This window comes from Egretta garzetta, unplaced genomic scaffold (assembly GCF_000687185.1).
Source record: "Egretta garzetta isolate BGI_Z169 unplaced genomic scaffold, ASM68718v1 scaffold5, whole genome shotgun sequence".
Taxonomy (NCBI): domain Eukaryota; kingdom Metazoa; phylum Chordata; class Aves; order Pelecaniformes; family Ardeidae; genus Egretta; species Egretta garzetta.
Window position 1 is genome coordinate 4,826,606 of NW_009259707.1, and position 23,602 is coordinate 4,850,207.

General features: G+C 42.9%; 1 protein-coding gene across 1 annotated transcript in view; it reads left to right on the forward strand.

Moving 5' to 3' along the window:
- LONRF2 (LON peptidase N-terminal domain and ring finger 2) overlaps window positions 1-15,080 on the forward strand; it is a 15,718-nt gene extending 638 nt beyond the window's left edge. The window contains exons 2-11 of the mRNA XM_035894414.1: window positions 3,247-3,369; window positions 4,387-4,548; window positions 5,013-5,238; window positions 7,277-7,373; window positions 7,743-7,857; window positions 8,534-8,655; window positions 9,471-9,629; window positions 12,267-12,429; window positions 14,361-14,510; window positions 14,885-15,080. Of these exons, the coding sequence (XP_035750307.1) occupies window positions 3,247-3,369; window positions 4,387-4,548; window positions 5,013-5,238; window positions 7,277-7,373; window positions 7,743-7,857; window positions 8,534-8,655; window positions 9,471-9,629; window positions 12,267-12,429; window positions 14,361-14,510; window positions 14,885-15,043 (1,476 nt within the window). The 3' untranslated portion in view covers window positions 15,044-15,080. The remainder of the gene's footprint in view (window positions 1-3,246; window positions 3,370-4,386; window positions 4,549-5,012; window positions 5,239-7,276; window positions 7,374-7,742; window positions 7,858-8,533; window positions 8,656-9,470; window positions 9,630-12,266; window positions 12,430-14,360; window positions 14,511-14,884) is intronic.
- Window positions 15,081-23,602: the final 8,522 nt, after the last annotated feature.

Genomic DNA, 23,602 nt, shown 5'->3' on the forward strand with positions numbered 1-23,602 from the left:
CTATGCAGTGGGGGGTTTTGGTGGCCTGCTGGCCAATTTGTCTTTCTGAGGAGCACCCCAGACTGTTTTTTGTGTTTGTTTGTTTGTTTTTTGGTTTTTTTTTTTCCCTCCCCTCCTTTAATACTAGGAGTTCATATCTGTGATTCCTACCTGTGGCATGGTGATTCATAGAGGGGGTTGGGATTTTTTTTCATAACAAGAGGAGGTGCTACAAGGAGCACTGTTCCGTGGGCAGTCTGAAGCAAGCATCAGAAATGATGTTATGAGAGAGAAATGGAAGAAGCACGTGGTACCCGTTGTTACCACCAGTTGCCTGAGGCTAGGTTGGGTGTCCGAAAGCTTGCCCCACCTAGGATTACAGTCACTCACCCACCAGTAGCAAAACCGCAGCACAGGTTTGGCCAGATAAATGCCCCTGGGTGCGACCTGGAGTGAGGGTAACACGGGGAGTTGGGGAAGGATTTTAGGGAGACCTTGGCTTCCCTGTGAGGACTGAGGTGTTGCATGAACCCCTTGGCCGCTGCCTCAGCACGGGGGGCTGCAGCTAGCTTGCTGGTTCCAGCTGGGGAGGACATGGGGCAAGCAGAGAAGTGCTGTCTGAAGCATCTAGTTTCTGACAAGTTAGATGCTTGTCTCTGAAGGCTCTCTGTCTTGTCACCCATGAAAACCTTTCTTATTTGAAGGCAGTTCATAATCTTTCCCCCGCCTCCAATTTGCCTTTCTGTCTAGGATCATTTCTCATCAAGTCAGGAATCCATCTCGGGTGGCGTTGGCTGGGTTTCTGTGCAGAGGGAGAAAGATGAATTATGCACGTTCAAATGTTTTCTTGAAGTGTCTTCTCTGTTTGCCTTGAATCCATGGAAATGTGATGCATGTCAGTCGTAGGCGGATAAAGATTTCGTTAATCACATCTCTGATGAATGCTAATTGAAAATGAAATTTGTCATGGCATAACCAGCGGTGTCACAGACGCATTTCACTTGTGCTTGCGTGTGTGTGCACGAACTTCCATGTAAGCTCTGCTGGTCCAGAACCCGTGTTCTCCAGAAATTCTGGGCATCTGCTTTGTTTTGTGTCTTGCGGCATCTCATCCAGTGGCAGAGATCAGCTCAGGCATGTGCTATGTAGTTTTTGGTGGGTTTTTTGTTTTGTTTTGTTTTTTTGTTTGTTTGTTTGTTTGTTTGTTTTTAAAAGACCATAAAATTAAACTTATTCTGGGGCTGGTTCCTGGGAGGCAAGCATTCACCTACCAGTACCTTTTGGCTTATTGATAATTGAAATGTAATGGCTCACTGAGTTACTGGTGAAGCTCTTGGGTCTGCTGTAGTCATTAGAGCAACAGGCAAGTTGGTTTCTTTTCAGCTGCTATGAAAAGCAGGGCTGGTTGTGACAGGACAAGGGGTAATGGTTTTAAACTAAATCAAGGTAGGTTTAGACTGGATATAAGGAAGAAATTCTTTACAATGAGGGTGGTGAAGCACTGGAAGGTGTTGCCCAGAGAGGTGGAGGCCCCATCCCTGGAACGATTCAAGGCCAGGCTGGACAAGGCTCTGAGCAACCTGATCCAGTTGAAGATGTCCCTGCTCACTGCAGGGGGGTTGGGCTGGGTGACCTCTAAAGGTCCCTTCCAACCCAAACCATGCTGTGATTCTGTGATTCTAAAACTGGATAGAAATGTACGGGCGCCCTCCTGCCTGGATCCTGCCTGCTGCCGGAGGGCCTGCCTGGACCTTACCCTTCAATCCTATGCTTGTCAGGGCCATGTGAAAACAGGACAGTGGCAGCAGCGGCCTCTGAAGCATAGGGACCTCTAGTCCCTGGGCCTGACTTCTGGTGTTGGATCTTCGGGTGTGTTGTCCGTAGACAGCCCAGCTTGGTCCTGCCTTGCAGCCTGGATAAGGAAATTGCTCTTGCGGCCCCAAAGGACGAGGCTGAACGACCTCGTAGCCTCCCCAGTGCAGTGCAGTAATCCCAACAGCGATGTCGGGCGCGAGTGCCTTTCTGGAAAGGTTTTACAGAGGCTGTGCAAGCATCAAGATAGGAAGGTCAGGGTCAGGCCTCACGGCGCCTCTCTTTCTTACTGCATTCAGGAAAAGAAAAATGTATCTCACCTTGAGAGGCTGGTGTGTGCTGAGACTCCTTGTTTGGGTCACCAAATGACATATGTTAATGAACCTGTCCTACACAGTGCCCCTTCCTTGCTTTCGCTACAAGCCCCCTTCTTCCCAGTGGCAGAAAGGCAAAGATCGTGACGGGCCTTGGCTCGACGGGCTACGCTGAAAGCGTGAGGGAGGTACCTGCTCAGGAGGATTGTGCGATGCCAGCTCTTGAGCATCAGCCTGAAGAATAGGAAAGTGTTACCTGCTTATTGGACCAGGCTCTTAGGCTGGGGAAATTGTACTTTCAGCGCAGCCCAGAGATATTTGTGTGGGTCAGAGGTGGACTTGCAGAGCCCGCTTTTGTCTAACAAGCAAGAGGCAAATGTTTAAATGCATAGTTAGTTTCTTTTCTTCATTAAGGAAGTAATTTCTGTAGTCAGATTTGAACTGCGAATTGATATCTGTGGGGAAATTCGGAGGTGAGGCATTCCTCTCTTGGTACTAGTTAACAACTACAGTAGGACTTGTCCCCAAGCTGACTGCCCTACGTGTTGGCCATGGATGTGTTCCTCTAGGATGTGGGAGAGGTAGGATGGGCTAGAAGGTTTCAGATTAGTAAGTTGCCCTGAACTCATTGTTGGTCTTCTCTAGCCAAATAAAATAGGTGAAAAATTATCTCTGTCCTGGTAAGACACCCAGGAGAAAAGAGAGTATCGTGAACGTAAAATCTTTTTCTCCCTCAGCTGCTACCTCCAGCCTGCCCATGCCACTCCCTTTTCTCATGCAGCTTCATTGCTGTTAAGTTTGTGCTCTTATGTGAAACCAGGTATCGAGCCCTGTGGGATATTGTAGTAGTCTTGGCCCCTGGGGAGACAAATCCCCCTCCTGACTCTACATCAGGCCCCTCTGAGGAAAGGAGTGGTGTCTTTGGCAGGGGGTGATGCAGCGGTGGGTTCCTGGGGGGGATCTTCTTTAAGCAAAAGGAGGGACTCGCTTCCCTCAGTTGTGTGGCTCAGAGAGGTGGTTACCCAAAAAGTGTCTTATTCATCACTTGCAGAATAGCGTGAACTTCCAAGTTCGTTTGCTGGATTCTTGCTGCCACTTCAGAAATGATCTCTAGATTTGTACGTTTCCTTTATGTGAACAGGGCCATTATGTGAAAGCAAAAGCTCTTTCTGGATTGGAAAGGACTGAGGAAGCATTGAAGGAGTTTCTCTATTGTGTTGCCTTAAATCCTGAATGGAGCTCAATGAAGAAAGAAGCCCAAAAGGTATAAAATGTATTTACTGGCCACTTCTTGGCCATCGCGCTGCTCTTACTCCTGCAGCTCAGTGAAACTCTTGTTATTTCAGGTGACAGTAAACAGCCAAAGGATAATTCGGTAGATTCTCCAATAAACCTTAGTAGCATTACACTGTGCGTGGTGCCTCTTGGGTTTGGTTGGTCCCTCAGCCAGGGGGATTGCATATTTGTGGATTCCACTGCAATTCTGTAGGACTGGCCGCTGCCATTTGTAGATTACGCTTGCAGTGTGTTGGTCGGATTTGAGTACACCTGGATTTTGTAGACTGCTCATTTGGAGGCTGCTAATTTTAGTGGCCATCAGAAAACCACTTTTAAGTGGGAAGTGGCAGAGGGTTGAGAAGGGAAAGCTGTGTGCTGCCCTGTCCTGGAAAAATCCTGCTGTCTCCATAGCAGTTTGTATAACTTCCCATAAAAGGGACATGCTTACTGCTAACCAACCATTGCCAGGTTGTCCGTGACCGTCCATACAGGCAGCTTTCTATAAAATGAAATGAGGATTCAGCAAGGTGCTTAGTGGGGACTGGTGAGAGGGGGAACAGGCTCTACATAGCTTTTAGCTAGAGGTGAAATCTGCTTGAGGATAGAGGAGAGGGATGCAGAGGATGAGGAGAGCTGAAACACATCTCTGTTAGCCAGTTTTGATAGGAGAGCATAGTCTGAAGACTTTTGGAGGCAGGGGTCAGAGTGGAGAGGGGTCGGTGCAGGAGAAGGGTGCAACAGACTGCTGCCCTGGGTGTTCATGAGGAGCAGAGGCCTTCGGGGAGGGAGGTGGACACCAGAAGAGCACCTTGGGATGTGTCTGTGGTTGTGGTGGGGACTGCCATTCAAGTTTCCTGTGGGCATTGGGGAATGCAGGATTTCTTGGTTGTTGCAAGCTTCTTGGCAGCCAGAAGCGGTGACGTTTGTGTATCTGTGTTTGTACAAACATAAATATGTGTCGTAATTACTATTATTTTTTCTTTTTTTCTCTCTAATTGACTAGATAATGTGTGAGATGTTTTTCCCAGCCTTTGAAAATGTTCATGATAGTCTAACAGCACCTTTCTCTAGTCGAACATCCCATACAAGATTGAAACCTGCATTTCTGAGTAGCATAAACACACAGTCAGCTGCGGAAGATAGCTCTATTGCTGGGTCCTCAAAGGTAAAGTAAAAAGTGTTCAACATAAAAATACCAAAAGTAACACAAGGATCTGTCTGATCTGTGTGGCATTGTCTTTGTCTGCACTTACTTTCATGGTAAGCCTGTTTTCTCCATTGCTGTTGGATCTGTTGTTGGGACTTAGTTCCTCAGAAAAATAAGAGAATGAAACTCTTTCTTCAGAAAACAGTGTGGTGCCTTCACGTGGGTGTTGGTTATATTTGTGGTTTGTTTGGGTTTTTTTCCCTCTGTGCTTTTTATGCGCTCAGGAACATAATTTCTAGAGATGGGAGAGAAGTGTCCCTATTTCGTGTAACTTGAGAGTGGCCTTCTTTGATATGGACCTTTTTCCCTCGCTAAGGTCATTGTAGGGACACTGATCTATTGCTGATGTATACAACTAATAGGGGAAAAAAAAAAAAGCAAAGTTGTTTCATGCTGTATGTAACTGTTCTTAATTTTTTTAGGATACTGTGTTCAGGTTAACAAAAACCCCGTCCCAAGAATCTGATGTATTTAGAAGTACTGATTCTCCTGTTTCCCATCATGTTCTGGATCTCTATTTTGAAGACAACAAGAAGTCTTTGGGAGCTATTCTTTCCAGTTTACCTGGGCTTGGCTTAAAAAGAAAGCTGTCCAGTGATATGAGGGATTTACAAAGCTTGGATGTCCCCAATAAGATTCCTAAAAAAGGTTTGTGTTGTGGCTTAGAAAAAGGGATTTCTCTTGCGCATGCTTAAAAATGATAAACTACTTTTTTCCTCCCCCCTTTTTATAGCTGTCAGTGAAACATTCCCTACAAGGACTGGAATAATATTTTTTTTTTTTTTTTTTCTGGTGTGTCTGTTTCTGGTGTAACAGCCTATTTACTTTACTCCAGAGCAGTTTCAATTCATTCAATGAACACTATTTTCCTTTCTCAAATGGGCCATTTCCAACGTGTAATCCACTAACAGTTTAGGTCTTTGTGTTGCTGGTGCCGTTTCCATTTTCTAGGTCTCGGAGGTATAGCTGAACTTCATTGTCTTTCTATATGAAGGAAAGATGCAGTAAGACTGGAAGCTAATCTTTAACTGGCACCAGAAACAGTCACATGCAACTTTACATGAAATTTTCCAAGCAAACAAAGAAGCCTTTTGAAGGGAAAAAAGCCCCCCCCCCTCCCCCCCCCAGTTTTCTGTCACTTGATAGCTGTGCTTACAATTGGTACGCTTCTCAAGCTTCTAACAAAGACCTCCAAAGTGGTTTTAGTACCCTGGGATAAAAATGCTGAAGGCAATATATTGATTGCACTGAGTAGTGAAATAATTGATTAAAAGGGCCTTTTAAAATGCTGCTATATTAGTGTGCATTTTTTCCCTTAGAAGAAAAAAAAAAAAAACCCACCGCCTTCTTGACAAATCTTCTGCCTTGAAATATTAAAGTCTTCAAGTGCTGCTATCTGTCTGGCATCACTGCAAACGGTCAGTGTATGGCCAGTGTCTGATCACGTTGCTGTGCAGGGAAAAACCCTGTACTTGCTTGTGAACTGCAGACTCAGTAAATAGATTGTGAAATCTGACCTGCCTGTATCTTCATGGCGAAGGCCAGAGATCGCGTTTTACCCATAACCACTAATTTCTGGTCTGTGCTAGATCCCGATGCCATGTTACTATTTGCAGAATTAACAGTTAGATTCTGGCTATTACTAAATGCTAACATGCCAGATGTAGGTTAAAGATAAAACACTGTTTTTCTTTGTAGGCCACACAACACCGGTGCCCTCTCCCCTATCCTGTCTGTGCTCAAGATAAACCAGATGCTGAGCATAAGTTACCCTTTAACAAAACATCCCAGTGTTTTAACTTAACATAAAAAGCTGAGCTTTTTTTTTTTTTTTAAGCGGTCAAGAATTTAGGACATGGGAGGCAGCATTTGTGTCTCTGTTGCAGCTCATCACTGAGCAACAAAGATGCAGAATGTAAAAGAAGTTACAGAATCTGCTTGTATGAATGTCATCAGAAGCCCAAGCTGACAGCTCTTGAGCTTAAATGCTGCTGCTGTGAAGTTTGCAGCCCATACCTTTTAAGTGTGTTAACTATGGGGATATGTGCCAACCCCCCAAAAATGGCGGGGGGCAGAATTTTAAGCGAAGTGTTTTGTCTCTGTGTTTGCAGAGTGCTGAGCTAGTGAAATCAGTATAAGCTAATGCAGCTCCAGTAGTCCTTAAACTTTAAGCTGTCTGAAACATGGGATTTCCATAGCAGCCTAGTCTAGAAGAACATAAGCTTTTTTTTTTATACTTGTAAGAAAAATTACCCCTGCTGAGAAATCTATAATAAACACTGATGAAATAGTTTGACTGTGTGTAAACAAATTAAATTCTGGACTTAATGTACTTTAAAACATCTGGCCTGGCTGATGTGGGAGTGGTGATGGTGGTGGGAAAGCAATAGCAGAGTATTTTAAAAACTAGACTTCAAAAAAGAAAACCAAACAATAATTTTTGGAGAAGCAAATCATGGGTATTCAGTTCTAAAGTTCTTTCTCTGGCTGTAGACATCATCCTCTGCTCTCCAAAAGATTTCTTGCCAGAAAGTCTAAAACTTAGATGGAAAATATGTTTGTTTGGAACAAAACTTCAAAAAAGAAAAGAGATAAATTAGTTTTTTTATGGAAAAACAACTTGAACAGCATCTGAAATTGTGGTGATACTTAAATATTTACTATAATCATCTTCTTACCTACTTAGATGGAGATGTTTTACCTGAAACCACTGCCGTCACTTCAAGTGAAATACCAACAACTCTGGTGGATGCGTCGGACTTTGAGTGTTCCCTCTGCATGAGGTACGACTGCATTAGCCTGGGATTAAGATCGGAAAGCCTTTCTAGCTTCTGAAAAAAGTTTTCATGGTGTCAGAAGGGAAACCTGCCAGAGAATGTCTAAATCATTACTCTGTTCCTTGTTCCTGAACCTTGCATCTGGTGAATCTTTACAGATGTGGTTTTCTCCATTATGCATGATTTTCTCCATTGTTTACTGCTTCTAAAAGTGAAAACCTTTTTTTATATCCTTAGATAAAACTGTCACCTGTGATTTATACAAAAGCAGGAAAGGAAGAGGTGGCTGGATCTAGTCACTCCTTTCCACAGTTTGGGAATCTGCATTGTTTATGTTGGCAGCTGAGCTTTTTTGTTCTGTGTTTTCATGTTCAGGTTGTTCTATGAACCTGTTACCACTCCCTGTGGACACACCTTTTGCCTCAAATGCCTTGAGCGTTGCCTTGACCATAATCCGCATTGCCCGCTCTGCAAAGAAAAGCTGTCAGAAGTAAGTATGTCCTTGCCCTAATTAACAAAAAAATACAAAGCTGTGTTCTTCTGAAAGCATGCACGTGGAGGTTTTCTGTGCTCTACTCTGGTTCGCAGACCAGAACAACACGGTAGTATCCACAGCATCAAGCTGTGCACAGACCTCATTTGCTCCTGAATATATTTTGTCATTCCTTGGAAGATGCATGTGGTTTGCTGGTGCTGAAAGCAATCCCCAGGCTCGTGCCTGGGGATTCCCAACCATAGCCCTGTTCCTACCACCTCTCCAGTCTGTATCTCTGCAGTGAACAGGAATGGTCGATCCTTGGACAGAACTTCTGCTCCAGCAGACATAATGTGTCTGTATGTGGAGTACTTTTTGGGGAGCAGTAACCTGGCAGCTCTAGGTGAAAATAATATACTTATCTTCCACAAAAGCAAGGAGGGACTGCCTTTTCTCGGTGGTAGTACAACTTCTGCCAAAAAAAGGGCACAAGGTTATAGTTAAATGGGCACTGGAGTTGAACCTCGTATCCTAAAGTGGAAGTTTTGGTACCTGAAAGCTGGAAAGGAGAAATACTCAGTACAATCCTGAACTAACATGCTGCTTGGCCTTAGGAAAGGGGATGGGTTGGGAGGAAGAGATGTTACCCGACTTCTCATTATCAGACTTAGGAGTTGACTCTTCCTTGCAGTTTCTGGCAAGCAGAACTTACAAGAAGACCGTCCTTACAGAAGAACTGATAGTCCGTTACTTGCCAGAGGAGTTATCTGAAAGGAAGAAAGTTTATGAGGAAGAAATGAAGGAATTGTCAAAGTAGGCTCTCATTTTACTACTGACAGCTGTTACAAAAATGTATTTTTAATCTAAATTACTTGAAAAGCTTCATTTTCTTATGAAAATGCACAAAATGAATTAATTTGTAAATGAACCTGCCAGATGTTTTTGTATTTTTGACATGTTTGTTGAAGATGAACAAGAAACAATATGCTTGGCTGGTAGGGAGGCACAACAGTATTATTAAAATAAAGATAATTGTTTTTTCTCTGAAACAATGTAATAGCTTTAAAAGTTACAATGGGGGTTTTCTGAGAGTAGAAGCCCAATTATAAATGGGTTATACTTCAGATTGGGAGAAGTTCAAGGGTTCAGCATTGTCAGTGACCTGTGGATCTTATGCTACAACTCCACTAAAAAGAAAAATAAAACATGCAATTAAGCATGAAAAAATAATACAAGGATTAGTGGGCTTCTTCAAAATTAAAGGGCTTTACTAAGCTTGGAAATTCTCTACCTTCTTGCTTTGAACATTAGTTCTTAGGTACTATATTACTATAAGAAGTTACCACCAAAATCTTACTACTTGTATTTAAGTATTGATGTACACAAATTTGGGAAGTTGGCTATTATTTCCTAATTTTTCTTCTGTGACAGTAGATTAGAGGGATTGTTTCTTTAATGCACTAACAGCAAGAGTCCTGAAATACGTTTGTCTTGTAAAAATGGCAAACTTTGACCAGATACATGTCTACAAAGAATCACTGGACTCAGTGTCGTGTTAAGGGTTTATGCTGAATATAGCAGTACCCAGAAAAAAGCTGATTTTTTTTTTTTTAACGATTATCTTACAGTTTGAATAAAGATGTTCCCATCTTCGTATGTACCATGGCCTTCCCTACCATCCCTTGCCCACTCCATGTCTTTGAACCTCGTTACCGTCTAATGATAAGAAGATGTATGGAAACTGGTACCAAGCAGTTTGGCATGTGCTTAGCTGATGAATTAAAAGGGTAAGGAGATGGACTGAGGATGTCCTGTTGTTGCAGAGGCTGTTTGTGATGCTAATGGAATACTACAGCACAGGGTACTTGTCTCCCTAAACCACTGCGTTCCTTCCAGTCCTGTATGAACCAATACAGAAGTGGCTGGCTTTTTAGTTTCATATATTAAACATTCTTTTTGACACAAGGATGTAATTTTTATTGCTCCCCTGTTGGATGGATAGCAAGAATACAACTCATCCTGCTACTGCAGGCTCCAAAAATAGCACTTAATTGTCTGTGTGGTTGGAAAGCTTTCTAGCCTGTTTGTTCTAGTGACAGCTGACTGTCTGGATGAGGTTGCTCTTCTGTCTGCTCAGTTTTAAAATCCAAAAATAATACTTAAAAAAAAAAAACCAAACCAAAACCCCAAACCTGCACAGTTTTTCTGCATAGGTGGTACCATTTGAATGAGACAAAGTATACCCTTAGCTGAGAAGCCTGTTCTGCTGCTGAACGTTGAATTTTGATGTTTGTCTTTACTGCTCTGTTGCAATGTCTAGACTATCTGCAGTGAGTGGGCTACATTGTCTTTCTATACAATCTTACCTTTAATTCATTTTTGTTAATTCTGACACTGGTGTGTTTCCAGATCCCTATGTGGAGACATAATACTAATCATTAGATAAAAACCTTCAGGTTCTTAAGTCCTTTATAGATAATAGTTTTTTTGGTGAAGGGGATAAGAGGATGCTTGTGGGGAAAAAAATGAGGTGGTCTTAAGAAAGGTCTACCTTACGAGATGTAATAGGCAGTTGCTGACTTCAGAAGATGTGTTGGAGTGATGCAGACTGTAGAATGGATGACCAGTGTGGGAGTTTTTAAGAATATATCAGACGGGCATCCCCAGGAGCAGCATTTTTCTAGGTGATCATCCCTGGAGCTGAGAGGGAGGCACTCATACCGGGACTTGGCAGCCTTTCCTTGTCTAGTTCAGGGTTTTGGGTTTTTTGTTTTTGTTTGTTTTTTTTTTTCCTCCCAGACTGGATGGTAAGGTGGCAGTTAGAACACAGGAGATGTTACAGCTTCCAGTTGGCTCTGGCTGTGCTTCATGCCATTTGGCATGCTATTGGTGCTGCACTCAGTGGAGTTCAGGCTCCAACAGCTGGTGACGCTTCACAGTCCATTCCAGGCCTGTTACCAATTTCTGGAAGCAATTACTTGTAAGAGTGAGGACAAATGACCCTAGGACATGGGCGATAACTCCCCTTACATCTGTGACGGCTTGTGGAAGAGCCAAACATCTGTAGTCAGGTTTAATACAGAGGGCCACAGGGCTACAATCCCAAAACTGTAAGAATTGATTTATTGAATAGTGTCATAAAGGGTATTTAAAATGCAACCAGTATGGTTAGATTTTATGTCCTGTCTGGTTTGAGTTACTGAAATAATTAAAACTTAAGCATGGTAACTTCTACTTAAATCGAACACTGATGTGCAGGAAGCCTTCATGTGTAGACACCTGGCAGGCTGTTGTAGCTTCTTACACAAGTGAAGAAGTTCTTCTGTTTATTCAAAATTGCGAAATCACCTGGGAATAGAAACAGTGGGGAAATGTGTTTTGCCTCACCTGCTAAGACATGGATGTGGAAAGCTGAGATTCATACCTCCTTTGAAAAACACAGTGACAAGCAGCCAGCTTTCCCCCCCCCCCCACCCGTGATTTCTGGTAGAGTAGAAATGGGATTCATTTCCCTGTGGTGTTGCTGTTTCTTCTTCGCCCTGATGTAAGAAATGGCCAAACCCTGGTAAAACAAGCATTTCCCTGATGAAACATTTATCAGACCCTGCAGGGATTTGATATCTTTAGATGAGACTAGATACAGCGCATTCTCCTGGTTAGCAGTAGGCTGAGGTACAGAGCTGCAAATGCTGGCAGGTGAACACATCGTGGTGAAGAGTCATTGTGCAATCAGCCTCCCTAGTGAGCTCACTACTGTGCAAATGTAGAGTAGGTAAGCCTGATAATGTCAAGTAAAGATTTATTGCATGCTTGTTTCCAGGATGTGATTAAACCCTGTACCTACTTTAAATATAGCAGATACAAATGTGCTTTTGTAAAAGTGTTTTGGGTTTTTTGCTTTTGGTTGCTTCTTTTTTTTTTTTTTTTTTTTTTAACTTAAAGGATACAAGTGCAAGAACAATCTTGCTGTATAGAAGCCTTTTCCTTCTAAAGCCTGTAATCCTCTGCTTAAACCTCAGAGCAGGGGGATAGCCCTCCCCAGCCCTGCATTTGTTCCTCAGTTTCTGAACTTCTTATGGGATCTTTACCCATCTTGTTTTCTTTGCAAACTAGATGAATTTGCCACCAGCAGCTGGCAACACACACTCCCATTTAGTTTCCTGTCCCTTACCAACCTTCTCCCGCCTCCTTCCCCCCCTCCCCCCCAAAAAATACTTACACTCTGAAAATGCTGCTGCCCTGGACCTCTGAGGGAAGGCAGAAAGGGTGGGGGTTGTGTGGCTTATGTGAATAAGCAGAAATGTATTGTCACCAAAGCAGGATCCTCTTTCAAATAAAAAGTGGTGAATTAGGCCCAGTATTTGTCCTGATGTGTATAAACACTTGTTGATGACTTCCACTTTTATGCCCTTCTGTCATTTCAGATTTGCAGATCATGGCTGTATATTAGAGATCAGGGACGTAAAGTTTTTTCCTGATGGACGCTCAGTTGTTGATACAGTTGGTGTCCGTCGTTTTAGGGTCTTAAGCCATGGCCAGCGAGATGGATATAACACAGCAAACATCGAGTATCTTGAAGATAAAAAGGTGATCTATGGTGCAAAGTTATTCATACCCATGTATTGCTGGATTCACTTAAAGAGCCTTTCCTTGTTGCATTTCAAGCTAGCTGTGCCTTATTTTTAAACCAATATCATTATAAATACTAAAGCTCTATTTTGAAACCCATGGAACAAACTTTCTCTTCCTTCCCTTTCTTCCTTTCTGCCCTTATAATTATCTCTGCTTGAAGTGTTGCACTCCTTTCATGGATCTCAAAGTAGCTTCTGAGACTCAGGTGCTGAGGTCTGTCATGTGTAGGTGAGGTCAGGGTAATGTTTTTTAAAACTGATACAGACTTGAAACCCTTCTAAGAACATGTGCCCCTGTCGTTAGAGAACTGACTATTCTCTTGGCAGACTTCGTATGACCTCCAACCTCTAGTGTGCAGAACAGGTCCTCAAACAAATGTGGGAGTACGCTCTTAAAAGGAGATCTTAGTGACATTAGTTAACCATGCCTGTACAAGCATCCATCAGAGCTGGCTGAGAGCAGAGAAATGCAGAGGGGGGAGTGGTTTTTAAGAACAAGTCCTCTTACAAAACCTGTGTCAGGTGAGGTGCTTGTGATGGGTGTTGGCCAATGGGTGGATTTTTGGTCATGCTTAATGATGACTTCCCGGATCATCTTTAGAGCATGTCTGTAAAACCCTGATCCCTCGTAAGATTGAGTTTATTAGAAATCTCATGCCAATTGATGGAGTCCAGTCCGGTCATATAGCTCTTCAGTGCGCTCTCATAGTTGAAGTGCAAGTCTGTGATGTCTTAGTAGGGCTTTTCTAACCTGTGCAGGACAAGGCAGTTGTTTGCCAGGGTGGGAAAGTCAGATTGCCTGGAGGTGCCTCCCCCTGCGAAAGGTTGGAGTCGGTAGTCTGCTCAGAGCAAGGGCTTTGCCCTGTTTAAATCCCTGGTGAGGGCGGTGGAACACAGGTGTCCAGGCATTGTTTGTAGATGGTGCCAGAGACCCACCTCTTCATAATTATGGTGAGATTTACCGTGTCTCACTTGAGAGGCTGACGTCTGTTCGTGTTATATCTGATGGTGAGAAATGTCACTCCAAACCTGTCTGTTTTATCTGCTTTGTCTTAGATACCTACCTTAAGATGAGATTAATTGCCCTGTAGAGCTGTTTCTCCTTGACTGTGAAGGGCATCCAGAGCAGCTAGCTCAGATGTGCACCTGAGTAGCACAGGTGGATCACACCATTGGTGTGTACAGATCACAGAAAAAAAGAAAACCCCCAACCCCAAAAAAGAACCAATCAAAAAACCAAATCACCAATTTGTAGTAGGTTTTGCTTATGCTTTTTTCTTTTCCTTAATGGCTAATAGTCAGGCCTGTGCAACTAAAGCGCTCTGCTTCAGCGAGGGTCTTTTTTTATGGCCGTTTCTGGTATTGGGAAAGCATCTGCTTTCCCTGCTTCCTGCCTGCTCAGGTGTCTGCCCTCCTCCTCCTCGGCTGTCCTACCGTGGCCTTAACACTTCTATAAAATACTGCTGATCTCTAAATGCCATAGACCCCCTGTCTCTGTGCTCGGTGGCAGTAGTGTTTCTTTTGGTTTGCCAGACGAGAGAACAACGTTCAGAGGCCCTTCTGTGACAGGGAGTCGAGGTTGTGGGTTTGAGATGATTAATATAATGGCCTGGGATTAGAGAGCAGATTCTTCTGTTGTGCCATAGGAACGGATATTAACAAGGCAGTAACTGCTCCAAGAAATGTCACTTCAGAACACCTAGGGGAGGGTAAAAAACCTCCAGCATCACAGGTTTGAAATCTGAGACTTGGGTGCAGGTTGCTTAGATAAGGACATTTGAACAGCTGTAGTCACTGTATCATTTTGCTTCGCTTGCTTCTGGGGAAGCATATGAACTCCACGGTATCAAACCTGTTTTGTTCCGTCTCCCTTCTTTTAACAATAAGGTTGAAGGACCGGAATATGAAGAACTTGTCCGCCTTCATGATTCAGTTTATGATCAAGCTGTTGCCTGGTTTACTTCTCTTAAAGATAATATGAAAGTGCAAATTCTCAATCATTTTGGGTCCATGCCAGGAAAAGAGCCAGAGCCACAGGTAATAAAACCTTCCTACTTATGCATTCTTATTCTATATGTAATTTTTACACAAGACTATTTTCTGACAGGTTTTTGATGTGGGTTTTTTGCATTCCAAGCTCTTATTTACCTAATTTTGGTCTATTGGCGTGAAGCGTGGAAAACAATTAATCAGTGGAAAACAATGTATCAATGTAAGCTGATACCTGAAGAGATCAGTCTTAATGGCACGTATAGACAAGGGGAGCACCTGAAATTAAGTGTTTAGTTGCTGCTTGAACTGTTTGCTTTATGGTGACTTTCTTGGCAAATAGAAAGTGGGAAGGAAGGTGGTGTTCTTCATGGGGCAGTGCTGGTGAATACATGATTGCATGCCTTTCCATCCTTTTGCAGAGCAACCCCAGTGGTCCTGCGTGGTACTGGTGGCTCTTGGCAGTGTTGCCTCTGGAAAACAGAGCTCAGCTGGCTATACTGGCTATGACGTCCCTTAAAGATCGTCTTATCGCCATCAGACGTGTATTGATATTTGTGACTCGCAAAAGACCCAGATAACATGGACTTCAGTTGTGAGTGGGCACCAAAAACATCTCACGACAGGTTGTTCTGGGGGAGGGCAAAGAGGGAGGGGTTGTTTTTGGGGTTTTTTTTAAAGATTCCTTCAAAAAGGAACAGCCCTTTCTGACTGCGTCCAGCATCCATTGATTGCATCGGTTTGTTATCCTGGGTATTCACCAAACCTTGCACTCTCTCCTGTTGTCCTGGTGAAATCTGAGCCTCTACAAAGCTATGCTACAGTTAGAGCATAGCTGATAGATGTGGATAATTGCTTCAAAGTTGATGTTTCTAGCCTGCAAGAGAGTTAAGTACTAGAGTAGCACCATTGGCCTGCATGCGATGTGGATTTCCACTTGGTAGGAAAAGGAAACTGGACAGTGGATTGAAGAGGTGTTTCCTAGACTTTCTCAAAGGTAGTGAACAGAAGAGGAGTTATGCTGCCCGGCAGAAGTATGCATGAAGACTATAACCAACAGTATGCTCTGTTAGCAAATCGGTAGGCGGTCTGTCATACACCCACATCTCTCTCTTTTCAGCAAATAGCAGTCTGTGAGGAAAAAAAAAAATTAAGCCGTTTGTGGTCAAGGCATCTGAGGATGTTTATCTGAAAGAATAATAGCTACTGAATAAGTACACTATTTAGTAGCCTGAGGTAATCCCTCGTGTTGTGATTTATGTGTTGTAGCAGATTGGCTATGTACAAAACGTTTGGAAAGGTGTACTTTGGTTTATTGGGGGGGAAAAAAAAAATCAAAGTAATCCTAGCTGGTCTTATCGCTAAATTCAAATCACACTGACTCCCTCAAGTATGATGAACTCTGCTGTGAAATAATGATTTCACTCCCAAGTACGAGGAAGGCATGCCGCAGTTTGCTCTGAACACTTGTTCTGCACGTGGGACCGGCGAGGATGAAATGTGGGGAGGTCTCCATCTCCCTCCTGCCTGCAGTGTCATGCCAACCTCCCGTTACATTGGAGTGATCTCTACTGACATGTTTCAAACCGAAAGTATTGTAGTTTAGTACCAGTTGCTGTATGTGATGGAAATCAGTCCACAGTAACACCGTGAAAGGAGGCACAAACTGAACTTACAAAGGCAAGTCTCAATGCAAGCTTCAGTCAGGTGTTAACCTTCATTTGTCTTTTTGATTATTTTTTATGTATTGTTTTGTTAATATCTAACTTTGATAGCTATTAAATTGATCGCTTGTCAGTCAAATGATCAACATTTGCTCAACTGCCAATGAAACAGCTAACAGTGTTACCAATTCAATTGGCATAGTTTCCTATAAGTAGGACCGATACTACCAACAGGAAAAAAAAGTTGACTTGAATCTCCATGTGCTGCAAGCATAGCAAGACCAATGTAAAGACTTGTTCGTGTTCAGAAGTCTGGTAAGAAGAAATGGCTGTTTACCTAAATGGTCAAAGTGCCTGGTTTATTTTTTAGTTCTTTTGTCCTTATTTGTCAATGAAGATGTATTTAAACTTTTTTTTTTTCAATTTGCACATGAGTTCTGGAAGAAGACTGCATTAAAATGCAGCGATTAAGATATATTACCTGCTCTCTTTGGGTATTGTAGTCATAACCTGTGTGGTCTGGGAAACAAAAATACAGAGTTTTTTTCCTTTCAGCAAATGGCTACCACGAATGGTTTCTGTAACATACCCTGAATGTACTGTAACTGCCTCTACCTTGAACACGCCTTTTCTATTTAAATAGTTTGTAAGTATATACTCTGAATTGTGAAGTGCATATAACTTACAACCAATGATGTCATAACCTCTACAGTAGCCTTCTGCAAGTTCTGCTACCGTCACCAAAATACTCAAAATTCAAGTTGAATGCGTTTCCTCCAGGATTTGAAGATGATGAAGAGGAAGTCACTGAAGTATAAAGGAATTGTTGTATATATGGGGGAGGAAATGTCAGAAGTCAGTAGGTCTTCAGCCCACTGTCAGCTGAGCTGCCGAAGGGTGGTTTCGCAAACTAATTCTCAGACCAGAAGATGGACTGTATTTGATCTCGCAATCCTTTCTGTTCAGCTTCCTGTTCTTCCCATCCCTTTCCATGCTGTGTGTGTTTCTTCTGGACTCACTCATCTCGCTCCTTTGTGTGTCTGGCCTAGTTTCGAGTATTACTAGTTTAGCTGCAAGGGGACGCTGATGGTATTTGTATATTGCTGGTCCCTGATCTTACATGTGCTTTATTTTACGTATAGGAGTGCGTTTAAGGAAAAAAAAAAGAAATAAATATCAAGGTGCTAGTTAGTGTCTTCTTGGCTTTGCCTCAGTAACTAATGTGAATATTCTTCTTTGCAAAAGTGATTTTTTTCAAGATACCTACTTTTGAGGTACTTCTGAGAGGAAACCCTACAGAACAAGAGAGGTGGTTTACTGCTGTTCTGTAATATGTAAAGACACATTTTACATGGGAAGTGACATTACTGTGTTCATGAAGGCCTGCATAATTAACGGAATGATAGTGATCGAAGAGAAAGCTGAACTGTAGAGGGATTTTTTTTTAGTCAAGGTTTAAAGCGGTTTGTGAATATTTCAGTGACTGATGTTTTGGATAAATGATAACAACATAGGGATTGTCTGTGTATGGATGCAAATAATCATATTAGCAGCCCAAAGCTGACATTTCTTCCAAAACATTGAATGCTGATCAAATAGCAAAGCTTTAATAAATTAAAAAAAAAAAAAAGAAAAAAAAAAATCACCACTGCCCTGTGGTACTTGCTTTCTAAGGGAAAGTACCAATTTCATTGTTACCAAATTATCTCTGCCATATAATCTCTACAGCATCCAGTAGTACCTCATGGGAAAAGCTAGCTAGCTCATTTCTCTCTAGAGGAAATGTCCACGTTCTGGCTGATCTACGCTTAAGTGTAACCTGTCGCCGAGGTACATTTGGAAACATTGGAGCTGAGCTCCTGGAAGAGAGAGACAGGATTCGTTGCCTTTCTAGCTCATTACACTTCTCTTGCTTGCTGTCCAAGCAAGGATGCTGGGATATATGATGAGTCTTTTCACTGTGGTGAATGTGGCCCTTCTTTATACATCGTAAAGAGGCCAAAAAAAAAAAAAAAATCCCTCTACCTCTACACCTGTTGTTCACCTGTAAAGCTTCAAGCTACAAAATTATATATATATTTTAACCTTTTTTTGTCTTTCAGAAACATGCTAATTGTTTGCCACTGAGGCCTTTTATCTACTGTATTTTAATATGTTCATTTGATAGTCATCGAGATCTCTTTGTACTTCTAACCTGTAGATCTTGTCATGTTTCTTACTGCTCCTTTTTCCTTGTTCTCCAGTCCACTTTTAAATTGATAAATAGAAAGCTGTACACTCTCTATTCCTATTACATTTTACACTAGTGGAACTGGTATTTTGGTAGCGCCTTAATTTTGCAGTTGTGAAATGATTGTATCAACTCTTATCTGGGGCTTCTGACCAGATTTAAACGAGTATGTTTAATGTAGATAAACTTGAAACCATTTTTTACTGTTTTAAAGCTAGTTATGAAATGGAGTGTGTACATATGTATAAATATAAATTATTAATCTGCACCTTTTTGTATCTAGTAAATACAGGAGAAGTTCATGTTCTAACCACATTTGGCACTTCTTGTTGCATAAGCAAAGCCAAAACTTTTTTTAAAAATTGCAATGTTCATTTCATGTATATTTGCAATATTCATGGGAAATGTATTTAATTTATGTGATATTTGGAATAAAACAGATTGAATTTATAAGAGCGTGAGTTTATGGGAAAGCTTTATTACTCTCTGAGGGCTAAGAGCTAGAGCCATGGTAAATACGGTCTGAACAGAAACAAGCCGCTGATGTGCCGCTGTCAGAAGGGGGATGGATGATAGTTTGATTTCCTCGACAGGAGCCCAAGGGATGAGAATGGGCCCCGTGAGGTTTTAAGAAGCAAATGGCATCCCAGAAGCAGTGGTCAGGTGTTGCAGTTGCACGCGAAGCTGCATGGCAGAAATTTTAGCCCTGGTGCAGAAGCAGGGGAGGCTGCAGAGGACGCAGCACTGTGGGGTTTGCTGGGAATTTGGAGCAGCCTGAGGTGCTGCACGTGAATGGGAGGGGTGGATTTTAAGGGGAGCAGGGGGTCTCCAAAGTGGGAGGAAGGAAAGGAGCCCTCAGCAGAGGTGGGATGGGGGAGATGATGTCACTGTCAGTTGAGCAAAACCACTCTGAAGGCATTTTCTGTAAATATTTTTTTTTTCTTTTGGTGTTGGATTGACTTTGGCCTCATTTATGCTGCATTTGTGCCTGTATTCACTGAATGCTTGAGCAAACAAACATCAGTTACAGGACTGCTCTTCTTTTAAAAGAAGTTGCAAGCGTGTGTTGGAGTACATGTATAAACGATGCTTGAGCTGTTTTGATACATTAGACATTAGTTCCTTAAACGTCACTCCTTTCACCAAAGGAAGGAGGTGGCAAAGATGACTGATTGACTTTTCCTCTGTACGACAGTCCTAGTGTGCCTCAAGACTTTGAGACCAACAGAAGCAAAATAACTATGAAGTTGGTAAATATTAATAGGAAGTTTTTTTCTCACCCTGCATATCCTTTGCTAGCTGATGCTGAGCCCTTTTCCCTGAGCCTCAGAGTGATGCCATTCCTAGAGCACAGAAACCTTAGTGGTCTGTTGTCCTCTTTGCATTACTTTTTGCTTCATCAAGCAGGGAGCCCGAAACAGTGTTGCTTAATTATGAGCAGCAGCAGTTGCATTACAGTGGTACTTACCTGACAGGAGGCTGTAGCAAGGTGGGTGTTGGTCTCTTCTCCCAGGCAACAAGCGATAGGATGAGGGGAAATGGCCTCAAGTTGTGCCAGGGACGATTGGATATTAGGAAAAATTTCTGTACCGAAAGAGTGGTCAAGCATTGGAAAGGCTGCCCAGAGAGGTGGTGGAGTCCCCATCCCTGGAGGTGTTCAGAAAACGTGTAGATGTGGCACTTTGGGACATGGTTTAGTAGGCATGGTGATGTTGGGTTGATGGTTGGACTTGATGATCTTAGAGGTCTTTTCCAACTTTAATGATTCTGTGTTTCCATACATTTGGAAGGCCGAGCACTTGCTGGAAGCTGTTGGCTATTGAGCCATAGAACAAGAAAAATGAGTAATCTGGAACAAAAAATCTGGGACTGTGTATCTGTGGAGGGGGGGAATGTGAATCTGTGCCAACACTTTCCTTAGTTCCTTTAACAAATGTGTATATTACACTTGCAGCTAGAAGACAGGCATGTTTCTAATCACATTTACATTACATGGTAGGAACAAGTTGTTTCTAAATGGAGATGAGTATCACTTGCTGTCAACTTTTATAGCTCTTCTCTGCCATATGTGGGGTTCGGCCTTGTCTGCTAAATTTGGGACTCCATGGGAGAAATTTCTTCACTTTTAAATGTTGCTTACATTTTATTCTCATAAACATCTGCTGCTCTTTTTGTGCAACAGCCACATTGGAGCCCCCTGGAGACCTGGATTTTGAACAAAGAAGCTGGACCAAAAGCTGGTTCTGGGGGCCAGGCCAGTTAACCTCACCATAGACCAGGTTAGAGAAACAGCTCTGTTCCCCTTTCCTCTACCCAAGGTATTCCAGAGGCAGAGCTGAAACTTTTCAAGTTATACTCCCAGTGTCAATGCATAATTTTCTTTAACCATAACAACAGCCAAAGGGATACACCTCTGCACAGCCCCTTCAATCCACCATCGCATTCGTGTTCACCACAGCATGAAATCCTCCCACCCTCGGTTCAGCTGATGGAGGCCATGGGAGACCCACCACTCATCGTGGCTGTGGTCTTCCCTGTCATTCCCAGCCCCTTCTCGTCGCAAACCCTTGTTCTTCCCTTGCAGATCTGCTGGTTTTCTTTTCAAGGGAGAAAAGAGATAAAAGGTAAGAAATCAACCAAACATCCTGGGAAGTTTTGCTGGCTGGTGGCTTGTTACCAGTGTTTTGGCTGAAGCTGCAGTCGGAGAGCAGGTTCAGGTGGCAGGACCCATCATGTCCTGTCAGAGCAGATCTGACAGGGAAAGGAAGATGCTTTTAAAGTGGAAGGAGGGAGGAATATACAATGTGATGTCCTTCATCATTAGAGGAAAGATATCCAACTTTGAGCCTAGGCTCAGCCGTGTCCTGGAGCAAATATCTCATGTTTTCTGCTGGTGGCTGAGACACCTCACTGCTTGCTGGTTGCCCTTGTTGGCTAACAGAAGATGCTTTCTAGCAGATGGACTTGCTGTGGCTAAGTAGTTGTGGTATCAGAAAATGCCTAAGCGCTCCATGCCACCTTCATTTTCCTTTTTCTGAAATTATTTGGCTTGGACAGAAGGAAGCAAGATCATCCATTGCCTGAATGGAAGTCCACCTAGCAAGGGCCCTTGCCCAGCACCAATGTGATTTCCCCATTCCCTCTCTGTGAATGTTTTGCAGTGTTCAGGTGTGGCGGTGTCCTTCACCCACCTCCACCACACACGACCTTTTCCCATAGCCCTGTGCAAGCGATCGCCACCCATGGTGGTTGTGATAGATGCGTCTGGTCATGAAGGATGCATCCAAGTCAAAGGGGATTCAGGGGAGACAGGTAACAGCACAACAGCCAAGGGCTAATTTATGGCAATGTGCCCACCTAACCACAGTGCTGGTCAATGTCAGACTGAAGCCAAAGTTGGAAGAAACTTAGTATCTGCAGTCGGTATGTAAATATGACTATAAGCCAATCTTCTTACCCCCATCGATAGTGAGCAGCCCAAGAGCCCTTTGAGCTCTCCTGCACGGCAGCGGGCTGTACACCTTGAACAGGGACACCTCTCAAGGTTACTCCTCGAGGCTGAGAGATTCCTTGCTGCAACACATTGTTGGTAAGTAGCTAACAGCACACTAAACTTTGAAATCTTAGCTGAAGGATTGTCAAGGTAAAGTTGGTTTCTGCAACTCAAGTACGTGCCACCAGAGCCCAAGCTGCATCAGGAGCTTTGCTAAAGGGTGACTCCATTTTGGACACTTGGAGCCCTGCCTATGCTTTCAGCAAACACTGTGCTGGAGCATCTGGAAATGATGCTGTTCTCTACAGGCACATCAACACATGCTTCTTCATGTGGAGCACTCAGAGATCAACTTCTATTTAAGTAAAACTGTGGGGTCCTGTGTGGAAGTAGGACACCAAAGATGTAGACCCAAAGCTTAATTGCCAATGGTGACTGAGGTTCAAATAGAGGTATTCAAAGAAAACAAAAGTCACTTAGCCAAAATCAGAAGTCACTGAGTGCATGTGCCACATATGTGTCCATCCCAGCCTCCTCCCACTCCTTGGTCTCTGCTGGAAGTGGAGTGCAGGAGGGCACGTGAGGGAGCACCCAAACTTCAAGCACTGTGCTTTGTGGTGGGACCAGAGTAATTCCAGAGGAATGGCTAATCCTGAAGTATCCAGCCTGGTTTGCTTTAGATGCTCCATCCCCAAAGCTTACGTGTATGTATGTGTGGAAAAACTGTTTGGAAAAGATGAAGTTACTTTAGAGTAAGTTTTTATTCTCTTTTACTCACTGTTGATATGAATTAGCTCCCTGCCCCCTCTCTCCCAACACTAGGTTTAACTGCGAAGCTCAGGATTAAGCACATTTGATCCCAGCAGCAGAGTAAATCCTCCATAAGAAGTGGACGATGTTCCAGGTGGCCTAATGTCCTTTCTCAATACTGAACTAGTCACTTGAAAAGTACAAGAAATGCTTGAATGGGAAAAATGAAAGAATCTGGCAAGATATGTCTCCCAAATCCCTCGATTTGGGGCTTCTATATGTCCTGGAAAGCTTTTCCCTTCCTCTTCCAAACTTGTGGTATATAGAATTTGAGGGAGGCTCTGACCTTTAGCAAGTCATGCGGTATAGTCACGGCATTCATAAAACCCAATCCGTTCCTTCTTTAATCCTGCAATATTGTGACCTCAGTGGCATGGTGTATCAACAAATTCCTCAAATTAATTGTGCACAGAGATCTTTTTATTTCTCCTCTTTTTTTGGTTTTTGTTTTGTTTTGTCCAGTCTCTGAATTTCTATTATTTCTGGTATGTTTTCTTTTGCTAGAGAAGCCTGGCTCGATCACACTTTCCTAAATGAAGAAATTGTAAAAAAATGTGCCTCCCACTCTTCGCACATTTGAGTGTTTTATTTGCTGTGTAGCTGGTTATGGAATTGCATTCAGAAGCTGCGCGTCTGGATCGCAGGCTCCTCGTTTTGCAGAGGTGCCTCCTTACCAGATGGTGCTTTCAAGCAAGCAATTTTCTTGTTTACTTTGCAGCAATCAACTCTGCCTAAGTGTCAGCTTTGGCTGGACCTTTTCAAATATTGTTGTTATGCGCTAATTCTACAGCGCAGGGGCTTCTCGATTTTATCGTTACGGGTAGTAGCAGGTAATTCCTCTTGGAGGATGTGTGCCAAGACATTGGTGAGAGTTGATGTCCTTCCAGTTGTAAGACAGCCTGTGCGTACCTCTTTTTATTTCTTTTTTTTTTTTTTTTTTTTT